The sequence below is a fragment of the Rattus norvegicus genome, chromosome 17 (assembly GCF_036323735.1).
Source record: "Rattus norvegicus strain BN/NHsdMcwi chromosome 17, GRCr8, whole genome shotgun sequence".
Classification (NCBI taxonomy): domain Eukaryota; kingdom Metazoa; phylum Chordata; class Mammalia; order Rodentia; family Muridae; genus Rattus; species Rattus norvegicus.
The window spans coordinates 40,668,394-40,682,813 of record NC_086035.1 but is presented as its reverse complement, the minus strand read 5'-3'; the positions used below and the strand labels follow the sequence as shown (position 1 = coordinate 40,682,813).

At 43.0% G+C, this 14,420-nt stretch overlaps 1 protein-coding gene across 1 annotated transcript; it reads right to left on the bottom strand.

Moving 5' to 3' along the window:
• Positions 1 to 1,937: 1,937 nt before the first annotated feature.
• On the bottom strand, positions 1,938 to 14,410 carry Acot13 (acyl-CoA thioesterase 13). Its single transcript, NM_001106111.1, has 3 exons — positions 14,098 to 14,410; positions 4,327 to 4,511; positions 1,938 to 2,182 (listed from the first exon to the last, which is right to left on the bottom strand). Exons 1-3 carry the CDS (start codon positions 14,176 to 14,178, stop codon positions 2,026 to 2,028), a joined length of 423 nt encoding a protein of 140 aa, NP_001099581.1. The 5' UTR covers positions 14,179 to 14,410; the 3' UTR covers positions 1,938 to 2,025.
• Positions 14,411 to 14,420: the final 10 nt, after the last annotated feature.

Genomic DNA, 14,420 nt, shown 5'->3' with positions numbered 1-14,420 from the left:
ACATTCTAAATCGGCTGAGAATGGTATTTCTATCTTCAGGGGCTTCAAAATTTTGTGCCATGTTTATCCATTTGGTAGTTGATAATCCTGTCTCTTATAAAAGTGGGAAATAATGGCACAGTATTTTATAGCTGAGAAAGACCTAAAATTTCACTAAGGATCGATTATTGCTATGTTGGATGCCTGTGTCTTCTAAACTCTTAGGCCCCAGGTAATGGTTTTTGGAGGTGGAGTCTTCTCTGCTAACTCCCCCTTCCACCACGTGAAGAAGGCTACTATCTGAACCAAGTGGCTCCTCCAAAAAGTATGCTGGGAGCTAACAACCTTTACACCTGCAAGGCATTTCTGAGGTGTGACATCTAGCAGTTTATCTAGTTCAATACCAGACTCGGTTTTAGAGTATCCTCCTAGCTTCTTTACCCGTTCTAAAAACACTGAACACCCCATTCCTCACCACCTCAGGCAGTCAGGAAAGCTGCACACTGGTCATGAGCTTGGGAGCGCTATCCCTGCCTCTCAGAGCTGCAGCACCTTGCCTGGACAGCACAGCAAACCCAACACTGGTTGCAGGGGAGTGGAGGACAAGTGAACCACCCTGAGGGCAAAAGAGGTAGCTGGCCCAGCCACTCATCTGCCATGATGTGACATGTGTAGTGTTGATGCCTTCCCTTTCCCCTCACCTGCAGCAATCCTGGGGTCCTGAAAGTGGGTGAGCTGGCCCTGCTCTTTGCTGCCTGTAGTGCAAGCCTTGCATTTTGTCTGGGCAGCATGGTAGAGCTGTGGGGTGGGGTGGGGGGTGAGCTGTAGTGAGGTTGGGTGAGTGGCCCTAGGGTCATGAGACCTATCCCTGCCCCATTACTGGCTGTAGCACTGGGAGAGCAGGCCCTGCACCTCAACTGGGCAACATAATGGAGCTGGTCCTGATGACAGAGGCTCTGGTGGGCCAGCCCCTCACAGTCTGCAGCATTTGGGTTAGTGGGCCCCACCTCTTGACTGAGCAGCACAGTAGAGCTGGTTCTGGAGGTATGGGTGCAGGTGAGCAGGCCCTGTCTCCTGTAGATGGCGCCATTGAGTGGCCTAGCTGTACTAGATAGAGAGTTTGTGCTGGTGAGAGCTGACCAGCTAAGCCACTGCCTAGGCCCAGATCCAGGACTGAATTGACCCACCCCAAAATTTATACCATCTTCAAATGGTTAGGATGTGTGAAAGGGACAGTCTTGTTGATCCAAAGCTGCAGGATCCCATGACACACTAACAACAGGAGAACTGGGAGGAGTCCAGATGAGGATCCAATATTGATGGTGTCACAGAAGCCAGAGACCTCAAACCAGACCAAGTGATGTGTGGACAGTGGGACACACTGACATACTACAGCTTCCATGTTTTCTATGCTTTGTTGGTTTGTGTGTGTGTTATTTTGGGTGGGAGGCTGCAAGGGTGAAGAGGGGGAGAGCAGGACTGGGGTGTATGATATGGAACTGGAAACAAATAAAAAGTTAAAAACCAAAAAAAGTCTCACTGGACCCAAAACAAACTAGCTAGGCACAAAGGTGGTCCCTACCTATAATCCTAGCACTCAGGAGGCTGAAGCAGAAGACTGAGCTCAAGACCATCCTGGTGCTACAAAGCCAGACTCAAACCACCAAAACCAAAAACACTGAGCCAAGAACTTTATCCAATTATCAGGCACCTCACCTAAACAAGATGCTTTAAAAGAAAAAGATGCACCCACCTCGGTGGTGTAGTGCACCCTTTTAGTTCCAGGACTCAGAGACAGGAAAGCAGAGCTCTGAGTTACAGGCCAGCCTGGTCTTCATAATTCCAGGACAGTCTGAGACTCTGTTTTCAGAAGAAATAAAAGCCCCTCCCAACTTTCATACTGGTTTCATTTTGGTTTCTTAGGGCTCCCCCCCCCAAAAAAAGAAAATACTTCCTTTGCTACTTCTGGTTTTGATCATTTATTTCAGAAAATTGAAATATACTATACTCGGCATTGTTGGGCGTCTTCAGGTCATCCCGATGTTCTCAGTTTCCCAGATGCTTTGTGTGTCTGCCTTGTGCTATTAATTTTCCTGTGGCCTTGTTGGTCAGATCCACTGAGGCAAATGCCAGCGTTCTTCCTTGCTTCAGAATATGTGCTGTGATCACTATTTCTTCTCCGATCTTAGCAGGTGACATGTACCTTGAAAGAAAACAGGTTTAAATACAGTTAATGGCAAGGAACTGTTGAAAGACTGTGACAAACTCCTAGCAGCTTTCCTGTGTAACCTACGAGTAATTTTGGTACCAAATCCAAATGGCTGGGCTGCATGAGATTCTACCTGATCCATCCTTCATTTATCCATGTGGTTTTTTTTTTCACATAAAAATGGTATTTCTATGCCTTTAAAAAAGTTTTCTATTTTATATTTATTTGAAACCATTGAACAATACCTCTAGCTTTCATTTAGTCTGCTTAGTTTCCTAAGTGAAGTATCTGGGTGTCTATAGCTCACTGGCATACTTTATTCAACTGCAAAATGACAGTATAAGAGCTACAAGGAGTGGGCTAGAGAGATGGCCCAGCAGTGAAAGGACTGGCTGCTCTAGAAGATCCATGTTCAATTCCCAGCACCCACAGTGGCAGCCCCCAACTCTCTGTAACTCTAGTTCCAGGGGATCTGCTGGACGATTCTTCCAACCTCTGGCTCCTGTATGTATGTGGTATACATGCATGTACTCTGATACATACACATCAAATATGAAGTTTCTAGCCATCAGAAATGGCATATACAGCTGTCCTGTATTCATGAGGATGCTATAGCAAATCTACAAATGCTCAGGCCCCTTATCTAAAACATGCAGGTCAAGATCTACTTCACAAGCAATTGCTATTTTAATTATTACATTTGCATTTATTTTGTGTGTGTTTGTACACATCATGGTGTTTGAGTAAAGGTCAGCATGAAACTTGACGTCAGTTTTCTCCTTCTATGTGAGTTCCGGGGTTCGACCTCATGTTATCAGGTTTGGCTCTTACCCACTAAATCAGCTCTCTGGCCTCACAAGTTGTTTATGATCTTATCCACCAGCTCGTCTTATCTTAATTATGCGTCTACCTGTGTGGATGTGTGCATATAATTGTCCAAGGAGGCCAGAGGTGTCAGTCAGTCTGCTTGATGTGGGTGCTAGGAACCAAATTCAGGTCCTGTACAAGAACGTTAAGCTCTTAACCACTGAACTATCTCTCCACCGCTTCCACCCATTTAAGAGTCCTCAAGCAAACATATCTCCGATTGGGCTCGTTCACTACACAAGGTGAAGTAAGGCGCACTGAACGTGGCTCAGCACAGGCCCTTTGCTGTCCATCTTGTCTTCTATACGCTGTCCTGTGATTTCCTTACTGAACTCTCAGTTTACTCCCAGGCTTAAGAGAAACTGATATGGTTTGAGGTTTTTTGAAACTGGATCTTGTTTTGTAGCCTAGGCTAACCTTGAACTGAAGGTTCTCTTGCTTCAACCTCCCAAGTGCTGGGATTACAGACATGAGCTGCCAGCCTAGCTTTAGAACTCAAAATTTCCATTTTGGAATAATGGCTTCTACACTATTTCCAATAGTGACAGGCTGAGGTCTAGAGCACACACTACAGTGTCATTTAAACAGTAGTCACAGGAGATATTCAGGATCCCTTCTTGGCACCTGTGCTCACCTTGTTGCAAGACTTTGGTGATACATGGAAACTGGCAAAAACCTTCCTCCAGGTGCCATTCACACTTTTCTTGGGGCTGGGTGTGGATAGGAGTGGGGAACACCGGGTTTCACATAGCGGAGGGATGGCTTTGACCTCCTCTGATCCTCTGTCTCTACCAAGTGTTGGGATTAAAGCACCACATCTTGCTAATTAGTGATACTTCTTTTTCAGTTTCGATGCTTTTAAACCAATCGGCCTGGATAGAACTCAGAGGTTCACCTGTCTCTGCCTCCCAAGTGCTGGCATAAGTGATAGCCTTTTGATTTGTTTTGTTTTTGAGAAAGGATTTCTCTGTGTAGCTTTGGCTCTCCTGGAACTCATTTTGTAGACAAAACTGTCCTTGAACCCAGAGATCTGCCTGTTTCTGCTGGGACCAAAGGAATGTGCTTACAAGTGATACTTTTAAGGACTCTATCAAAGTTATAAATCATGAGTTTAAACAACTGTGGAGAAAACAGTTGACAAAAAGGGACACCTGTCCCCAAAAATGTACAGATTTTTGTCATTATCCTTTAAACAATACAGTGTAAGTTATCTGAAATGAGTATCAGGGTTTTTTTTTTTAACTCCTCTGGGATGGCATCTGGGTACATACGTTATGTTCATGTCAATACTGACTCCGGGTGCCCCTCTTTCTGTGCACATTAGAGCCATGGTGGATATGCTGTCCACAAGGGTTGCCGTCAAGCCGCCGTGGAGAGTACCAAACTTATTAGTGTGCTGCTCCTCCACTTTCATTTCACAGATTAGCTTTTCAGGAGCAGCAGAGACAAGTGTCACCTAAGTTATAAATGTAAAAAGAAAAAAAATCGAACATTAATCCTGTTGTATTAGAATAGCTCAAATACAAAGTGCATGGCAAGAATGATCTTGAAGCAGGAAGCTTGGTACAGAGGCACACACCTTCGACTCTAGCATGCATGCCAAGGGAGGAGGACTTGCTGAATCAAGGTGAGGGGGGCTACAACAGTGAGTTCTTTAAAAATAGGTATTTTATTTAAAATTATGCTTCTATGTGTGGGTCTGCAAGCATATGCATATGCATGTAGGTTCCGAGCCCAGAACAGGGTGTCAGACAGTCTGGAGATGGAGTTACAGTTGTAAGCCATACCCAACCTTGGTGCTGGGAACCAAAGTCAGGTCTTCAGCAAGAGTAGCATGTGGTTTAAGCCACAGAGCTGTCTCTCCAGCTCCTTGGTCTTTAACTAAAGTGCGTGTGTGTGTGTGTGTGTGTGTGTGTGTGTGTGTGTGTGTGTGTGTGTATTTTGTTTGCGTGTATGTCCAGCTCTAAGATATTGTCTTTAAAAAGTCATTTGCAGAAACAGAATCTGCCTAAAAAGGTGGGCTCCAAAATCCACTTAACTTGCCAGTTAATGGTAGAAATTAGCATTTGTATAAATAGCTTTTATTTTTGTTTACTTAATTCTTTGGATTAGAACAGCTTATTTTCTAGCTCAACCTCTGACAGAGTCCAACTTTCAGAGTGACCTGTGACAGGAGTGTCACAGATCCCTCACCCTCAGATTCCTGCCTGCTGAGAACTGGACCACTGATTCTGGGTCTGTATGCCAGGAACACAAGTTGGTTTTAGAGAGAAAACCAACGAACAAACAAACCCAAACCAATGTTTTGTTTGTTTGTTTTGAGTTTTTCTTTTTGCTCCTCCTCACTTTGCAGAGTTCAGATCAGTGGGCTGAGAGATAGCCCAGCAGGTAAGAACATTTGATATTCTTGCGGAGGGCCCAAGTTTCATTCTTAGTGCCCACAGAGCAGCTCACGACCGCCTGCGACTGCAGCTTCAGAAGATTCTTCTGGTCTCCACAGGTACCTCCATAGGAAAATGTACACATAAAATAAATATTAAAAAAATCAGTGTTGTGCATACCAGGACCTCCTAATGTATTTTTCAATACTTAAATTTACTATTTTTGTAATTGAATGTCTTGTGTGAGTCTGCATTACGAGTATGCCTGCTGCCCATTTAGTCAGAAAATCCCCAGGTTATAGATGGTGGTGAGTCACTATGTGGGGATGGGAAATGGGAACCATACCCAGGTCCTTTGCAAGAGTGACAAGTGCTCATAACAGCTAAGCCACCCCCCAACCCCTCCTGATGACTTCTGAATATTTATTTAATATTAATATTGAGACAGAGTCTATGTAGTCCTGGTTAGCTTTAAACTCAATGTCCTCTTGCCCTAGCCTCCTGAATCATGGCATCACAGGCCTGGCTCTTTGAACCTTTTCTATCAACTGACTCCCAGAATCTGTCATCTTATAATTACCCATAAAAAGGTTTAAATTTTTATATAAGCAGGGTAGTTTTCTGCATAAATCAATGAATAGTTGAAAACAACTTAAACACGTTTAGTCATTCATCAGGTTATGAGTGTTAGTAAGCTTAAATCAGAATCCCATTTAAACAGAATGCAGAAGTGAAACAATAGAATTCGGCCAAGTGAAATTCTGCTTGAATTCCGATTTCCAAGGTAGAATGGAGAACACTGTACAAAAGATACAAACATGGAAAGGCAGTGTTCCCTCTGAAGTCCTTTCAGAGGTCTGTCTATGGTGGCAGGCATGGTTTGTTTCCCTCCTCCAGCACCTGCTTCAGAAACTGCAGGTATGTGCCACCATGAACCGGCTTGTTCTCTCCCTCTTCCTTTCCCCACATCACAGATTTGCTTGCAAGCAGGTCATACACTGGGAACATTCCTCTATCAAAATCTTTCGCTATCAAGACCACATTTTTGTTTTTCCCAGACAAATGTATAATGACCTCTAACTTCTTTCTGAGCTTGCCTCTACCTTCTGAGTGCTCGGATTACAGCTGGGCCCACCATGCCCAGTTGCCCGGAGTATACAGTACTGGGGACTAAACCCAGGGTTTTGTGCAGGCCAGGCAGTCTACCACTTGAGCTATAATTCCTCAGTACCCTCATTTTTCTCTTTTTAAGGATTTGCTGAGAGCAGAAAATTTTTCAATCGCTTTACTGTGAATTTTCTTAGAGGTTTTTTTCTACAGTTTTCTTCTTTTATTTCTTCATTTATGTATTCACTGGACTGCAGGACATTTTCGCCTCTAATATCCTGGGACCTCTGTAGTACATGTGGCTTGACAAAAATGTTGACTATGTGATATATAGTTGTTAAACACTATGCGGATAACTTCTATTTTGCTGATATACTCAGTAGTCCATTTCAGGGTCACTTCATATGTGAGATCTGAGATTTGTTCCAGGTATGTCACCTCCACATACCTCCTGTCTTAGGGTTTTACTGCTGTGAACAGACACCATGACCATGGCAAGTCTTATAAAAGACAACTTTAATTGGGGCTGGCTTACAGGTTCAGAGGTTCAGTCCATTATCATCAAGATAGGAGCATGGCGGGGCTGGGGATTTAGCTCAGTGGTAGAGCCCTTACCTAGGAAGCGCAAGGCTCTGGGTTCGGTCCCCAGCTCCGAAAAAAAGAACCAAAAAAAAAAAAAAAAAAAAAAAAAAAAAAAAAAAAAAAAGATAGGAGCATGGCAGCATCCAGGCAGGCATGGTGCAGGCAGAGCTGAGCATTCTACATCTTCATCTGAACACTGTTGGTGGAAGACTGGCTTCCAGGCAACTATGATGAGGGTCTTAAGCCCATGCCCACAGTGACACACCTACTCCAACAAGGGCACAAATCCTAATAGTGCCATTCCCTGTGCTGAGGATACACACGCCATCACACCTCCTGTCATTAATATTTTAATTTTTGAGACAGTCCAGTCTGACTCTATCTCTCAGAAACCTTTCCCCACACACCCCAGCCTCCACCCTGTGTTGGGCTTATAGGCACACTCTACAATTCCTGAATTCCAATCAATGACTTAAAAATTAAAGGCTACGTAGCTTCTACTAGTTTTTATTCTACAAAGACCATAAAGGGGTGGGGGAAAAGCCTGAAACAATATAAGCCACCTCAAACAATGCTGTGTTTTATACAACTGGTAATTAAAAAGGAAAAAACTCAGGGTTGCTTGTTTATATTATAGTAAAGGGCCCAGTCACAGGATGTTCTCACAAACCAATACTACATAGCAGGGAGGCCCAGAATGTAGCTCAGGGCCTTATTATATATGCTGACCAGGTATTCTGTCAGTGAGCTATACTCAACACTGAATCTTTAAGTAAAGGATTGGCAGGGCCAAAGGAATGAGTTTCGTTTTTGTTTGGAGATTAAGTCTCAAGGAGTCAGAGATGAGGATGACCTTGAGCTCCTGATCCTCTTGTCTACCTTCCAGATGTGCCACCAGCCCCAACTACGTGATTGAGATTTAATGCCTGCTTTTGGAGAGCTCAGTCTTAAAGTCAGGCATGTAAAGTCAGCAGTGGGAAGTTACTGTTGACCACATGAATGGAGGTTTGCTTCCCTGCCTCCTCTCTCTTTTCTTTTAGAGGAGGTCTTACTGTGTTGCTCAGGCTGCCTTCAAACTCAAGATCATCTCTTTCAGCCTCCTGATTGTTGAGATCATAGGTGTGTGCCACCATGACTAGTCTGATACAGATTTCTTGGAAGTAGATACGTTTTAAAGTAAAGGAAGCCTTTATTTCCTTGTTTTAATGTACCTCACTTTCAAAGCTGTGTTCTTATGAGGGATTAGGAAAGGCTTATAGGAAAACGATACCTGAAATTCTTATACAGGCCAGTTATCGAAGATAGGAAAAAGCCAGACAGTCATGAAATCTGAGCAGTTCCTGGAGGTTTGTTCTTTAAACGTTGTATTTTACTCATTGGTTTGTATGCATATGTCAGAGTGCCTGTGGACAGGACAACTTGCAGGTTGCTTTTGTCTTTCTAATACATGCCAGCTCTTTAAAAGCTTAGTCCTTAAAAGTTCCCTTTCACCTTTAACTCCAGCACTTTCGAGGTACAGGCAGACAGGTAAGATCTCTGTGAGTTCCAGGCTAGTCTGGTCTACCCAGTGAGTTCCAGGAGAGCCAGGGCTACATAGAGAAAGTGTCTTGAGAAACAAACAACAAACACATTCTCTTTGAGTCTGGAGCGTTGCTTTGGCTAAGATGACAAGAGCAAAGCTGGTGACAGATTTTTCACTCCAGAACTTCGCTGTGTTCACTTTCAGTCAGTGTCTTGCAGTGTTCTTGTTTGTTTATGTATTTATTTAGTGACAGGTTTTCACCATATAGCTCAGGCTTGAGCTGGGCTGGACTTGGAACAAACCTCCTGCCTCTGCTTGGAGCCCAAGTCTGTTCCATTCCCAAAATGCCAGGAGTTGAATGACTTCTGTAGGTTGGCATGAACTAAGTCAACTCTGACACACTGGACTCTTCAGTTTATTAAAAACATCGTTTCAGCTGGGCTATGTTGTGGATACCATTGATCCCAGGAGGCAGAGGCAGGTGGAACTGTGAGTCCACAGTTAGCCTGGGCTACACAGTAAGACCCCTGCTTCAAAAGAAAAAAGAAGCCTTCCACATGCACATGCACACACAATCTTCTGTTTCTTTCTATGTGGCCTTCAGTGTGAAGTCTCTTGCCAGCACCTTATCTACTCATGGGTTAAATATATAGGACTCATGCTGTTACACCATTTTCAAGCTCCACCCACTTCACCATCTAACCTCAAATGCTATTACAGATAGCCATGTTTGAGTGACAAGCATAGTCCTCTTCCTTCATTTATTTTCCCAGTGATCTGCCTAATAACATCGATGCTTGATTCACTGATTTCCAACATGCTGGGCTCGGTAATTCACCTATAATCCTGGCATTTGGAGATGGAGGCAGGCTGATTTCAAGAGTTAGTTCGAGGTCATCCTCAGCTACAGAGCAAGTGAGTTCAAAGCCAGGATGCATGAGACCCTATCTCAAAAATTTCAAGTACAGGGCTGGAGAGATGGCTCAGCTGTTAAGAATGGGCATTGAAGGGGTTGGGGATTTAGCTCAGTGGTAGAGCGCTTGCCTAGCAAGTGCAAGGCCCTGGGTTTGGTCCCCAGCTCCGGAAAAAAAGAAAAAAAAAAAAAAAAAAAGAATGGGCATTGTTCTTCCAGAAGTCAAGCGTGCAGTTCCCAATACCCAAGGCGTACTTGCCTATAACTCCAGCTCCAGAGGATCCAATACCTTCTGTGGCCTCCATGGAAACTGCTCTCACAAGCACATATTCATACACAGACATACACAAATCCTCACAAAATAAAAACTTCGGAAACCTAAAGTATTGCTTGCCTTAAGTCTCTGGTGTCACATTTACATGACCAGAGGGTCAACCTTCTTTCATAAAATACTAAGATGGTCCATGGTCCAGGAGTGATATGCCAGCTAACGAAAAATAATATACAGAATCAGTTATTTGTTGGTACTGAGCTGAACCCAGGGCCTCGTGTGTGCACTTCCCACTGTGTAACAGCCCCACGTCCTTAGATAGCAACTGGTAACCTGAGATTTAGGGGAAAGGTACAGTCTCTCACGTGCCAATATATGAGGTGTTAGGGTAAGGACACAGCATATATTTAGAAAAGACAGTTTAGCAATGGAACCAGTTTGGACTCAAGGCAAAGTATTTAATTCAGAACAGCCTAAGTCAAGATTCCTCCACCTTAGCTCTGCTGCCACGTGGACTGGGTAATTCTTTGCGCTGAGGTGCAAAGTTGTGCACTGTGGGCTATTGATCACCACTTCTAGTCTCTGCCCATTAGATGTCAGAACAGCTCTGTTTCTTATTCCATTAAAACTGTGATTTAAAAAAAAAAGTCTCTAAAGTACAAGTGTCTTCCCCACAGGACAGAGTCAATGTACTCATGAACTCAGCAGTGGTGGGTGTCAGAGTAAGTCCTTCACAGAATCGAGTTGGTTAGCACTGCAGCGTGGAGGAAAGTGGCTCATGAGTCTCCACCCCAGCTGAGGAGTTCTTGAGAGGTGACTACTTCCGAGGGAGGGTAAACTCCAGTTACACTCCAGCAGATGGCCCCACACTCAGGAGTATATGGACAGCATAAAACTGGACTTAATGGTTTTTTGTTTGTTTGTTTGTTTTGTTTTTTTTAAAGCTGGTTATGATGCTGCATGCCTTTAATTTCAGCACTTGGGAGACAGAGACAGAAGGATCTCTGAGTTCAATGTCAAGACTACAGCCTAGACTTCTCAGGGGGCTCCAGGACAGCCTTCACTAAAGTTGCAAAAAATAACAAAAAAGGCTGCCAGGCCCAGTAGCAAAAGCCTTTAATCCTAACTCTCAGGAGGCAGGGGCAGGCAGATCTCTGTGAGTTTGTGGCCAGCCTGATCTACAAAGTTGAGTTCCAGGATACCCAAGGCTGTTACACAGAAAGACCCTGAATTGGTAAAACCAATCCAAAACAAAATAAAACAAAAAAGGAGCATCAAATTGAGAGGCAGCAGGAAGTGGATCTGGGAGGAGTTAGGGGAGAACAAGGGAGTGAGAACGATCAAAATACATTCCTTTTGAAGTTCTCAAAAAATAATCGATGAACAAAAATGTTTCAGAAAACATGCTGCTTTATATAATGAAGTAGTGCTCAATTTTAGAATTGAAAAGGCCAACTAGAATCTATGAATTACTGTAAATGTGTCCTTGGATAGGTCTCCAAAGGAGGCAGCCAGAGAAGGCTGATGAAAATATCCAAGCCTCTGGTTGGAATCTAGAAAGTCTCTTGCTTTATTTGCAGAACCTAAAACGTTATAAGCACTAAAGAGAATTCCAGCACTCTTCATACTCAAATGTCCCTATAAAGAGGGTGTTAGAATAAAGTCCACGTTATCTACAACATGGAATAATCTTTCTAAAAGGAAGGCAAGGTCAAGGACTTCTGTCCTGCATCTGGCTGGAAGCTCTTTTGCAGGCTCTGGTTTGAATGCGTTGTGAAGCCCAGGTTTATTCACCAACATGTGGTAGTATGTCTGATTCTACTAACATGGTGTGTAAACTGTATGCCCTTGTGACTGGATTTCCAAAGCCTCCCACTAATTAGATGATTTGGAAAATTTTGAAAGACTCCATTTTTAGAAGCAAACAAAACTTGCAAGAACGGAGGGAAGACAGCTTCCTGCTAGCCGGGTTGCCTCTGCAAGTATGGCACTTCAGAGACACGGCATTATTAAGTCCCACTCAAGGAGGGGTGGGCTTTTCAGTGATCCACTTGCCTCCGAGTGATCTGGACTCTAAAACACTCACTAGTTCACTATGTTAGCAGGCCCATTGTTGGTACCCTACCTGGGGTGAATAGATATTTGTTCATGTTTCCCCAGGGAAGTTACATGGTAGGAAAACATGTTTTATGTAGACATAATTTCTTTTATATTTCTTCTTTTGAGACAAGGCCTCTTATGTAATTCAGGTTGGCCTTGAACTAGGTATGAAGCTGAGGACAATTTTGAACTTCTGACCTTTCTGTCTCTACTTGCCTGTATGCTCCTGGGATTACATGAGTATCCTATCACATCTGATTTTCTGTGACATTAGAGATGTAATCCAGGGGTTTGTACATGTTAGGCAAGCATTCTACTGGCCGAGACACATGAGGACAAAGAATTGGAAAGGGAAGTGTTAGGTATTTTGTTTTGCTTATGAAATCAAGGCAGTTAGACTTGACCAGGATGCCGAAGTCATTGCAAAATTAGCAAGTATAGCAATCTTTTATGGACCTTTGGTAACAGCACATGAGTAGTACCAGCACACCAGGAGACAGAGGCATGGAAGGTCAATACAAGTTCTAGCCCAGCCAGGATCCTGTCTCAAACAAAACAAAGGAAACCACAAAGCCCACACATATACATATACAAACCACTATACAAAAATATATACTTTAGTCTTAGCTTCTCATCCCACATGACCTTTTATCTGTTGTAAATCAAATTATCAACCATTCAATGACTATTTTATTTTATTTTATCAACCCGTGTGGCTTAACAGCCACTAGCTGCTACCTATAAAGACTTGTGCAGTGTGGCCATTCATACTATAAATGCGAAATTTATGCTGATTTTTTAAAAAATAAGTGTTTAAAAATAGCTTTTTTAAAAAATAATTTATTTTTTGGTGGGGGTAGTAGGGATTTGTTTATGGAACTAGCTTACACACTGGCCTATATCAGCCTCCCTTATCCTGAGATTACAGGCAGGTACCACCAAGCTGGACTTAGGAATGAGAATTTTAACTAGTTACTCAAAGGCAATCAAACCAATGTCAAAATTATCTCACACAAAACAGTCAATCGTGGTGGCACACACCATTTATCCCAGCACCCAAGAGGCCAATGAACCTCTGTGAGATCATATCCACATATCAAGTTCTGGGACAGTTAAGGTTACACAGAGAGACCCTGTTTAAATAGAAAAAAAAAACAAATATTCCAAATATTATACTACCCACAAGGGTGAGGAAAGCTTAAGGAGAAGTAGCTATGGAACCCTACCAATGAAGGACTCCTGCCTGCAAGCTTGCTATTAACTACATCCCAATTCTCAGAAAGATGGTTTTGTTTTGTTTTTCTAAAAAAAAAGAATTAAAATTCCCTCTTTGGTCAATAAAATTCTTTTTAGGTAATATTATCTTTCCAAAAGTCACTGTCAAATGATGCCCTTGTTTTTTAAAAATATTTCCTATTGGCAAACATTAAATACATTTACCTAAGTGTTATTTCCTACTTTTGATACTTTATGAACATACTTAAACAACCCGAGAAGGGGTGTTCAGGAGAAAGATTTCGAATGCCTGTAGTTGACTAATATTTATATTTCACACCCACATTCTTTTTAAATTTCCAAGTATTCTTTCTTAATCAGAAAAATAGACGTACATGCATTAAAACACTTATTAAAAAGTCTCCAAGTTCCCAGGTTAAGTGTCTTTTCAACAATACCACACGCTTGACTTCTGCTACTGATACTTATTAAGGATTGTTTCCTATAAAACACAATGGCTTTCTATAAAGTCTGGAAAATAATAAAGTATATTAGTTCATGTGGAATGACAGGGTGCAGGCACTGGTCCTGGTTAGCTCTGTAGCATTCTAGATCAGCCTACATGAGTTTTCAGACAACCTGTTACACAGAAAGACCAAGAAACACAACACAGGTACAGGTTGTTCCCTCATTCACTTCTGCACCTCAAACGTACTTGGAGCTTATACCTCACAAGAAATAATTCCCATATACTAGTCCTGCAGACTCCAGTGTCTCGTTAATGGTACATACAGACTTTCCTCGGCGCATTCCAACAGTTTGCTGGTTTGAAAAACCAAACAAGCTTATTTACGTTTCGATGAGAATCTACGCACTTCCCCTGCATTTGACAGGCCACTAAGGTGTTTTATTAGGTTCGTCCCCATCACCAGAAGCTTCGCCTTACAATACCTTTTCCAAAACTCTATCAAAACCGGGAACTTTGAACATAACCTTCATTATTTCCCGTAGATTCTGGGTCATGTTGCTCATCGTGGACGCAAAGCAAGAGTCTGGGCTCTGCGAGAATGAACTTTGGAAGAGACGTTTGTGAAAGTACAAGGACGTGGACCGTCAAGTCTGCAAGCCTGGGGGGTTTCGGGTCGCGCTCCGGAGAAAGGTCGCGTGCTCCGGTTGCCTAAGACCTTGAAGAGCAAGTGTTACCTCCACCCTCTAGCGCCTCAGTGCGCACGCGCAGCATTTAGGCCTTCTCCCCCCCCTCGCCCCCCTCCCCG

Bases quoted from the DNA above. Each gene is read 5' to 3' on its own strand.
- Acot13 (NM_001106111.1), bottom strand. From the start codon at position 14,178: ATGAGCAACATGACCCAGAATCTACGGGAAATAATGAAGGTTATGTTC. The intron at 4,512-14,097 runs GTATTGTAAGGC...TTTATAACTTAG, and splicing joins TTGATAGAGTTTTGGAAAAG to GTGACACTTGTCTCTGCTGC. The intron at 2,183-4,326 runs GTATGTACCCAG...TTTTCTTTCAAG, and splicing joins AGTATTGACATGAACATAAC to GTACATGTCACCTGCTAAGA.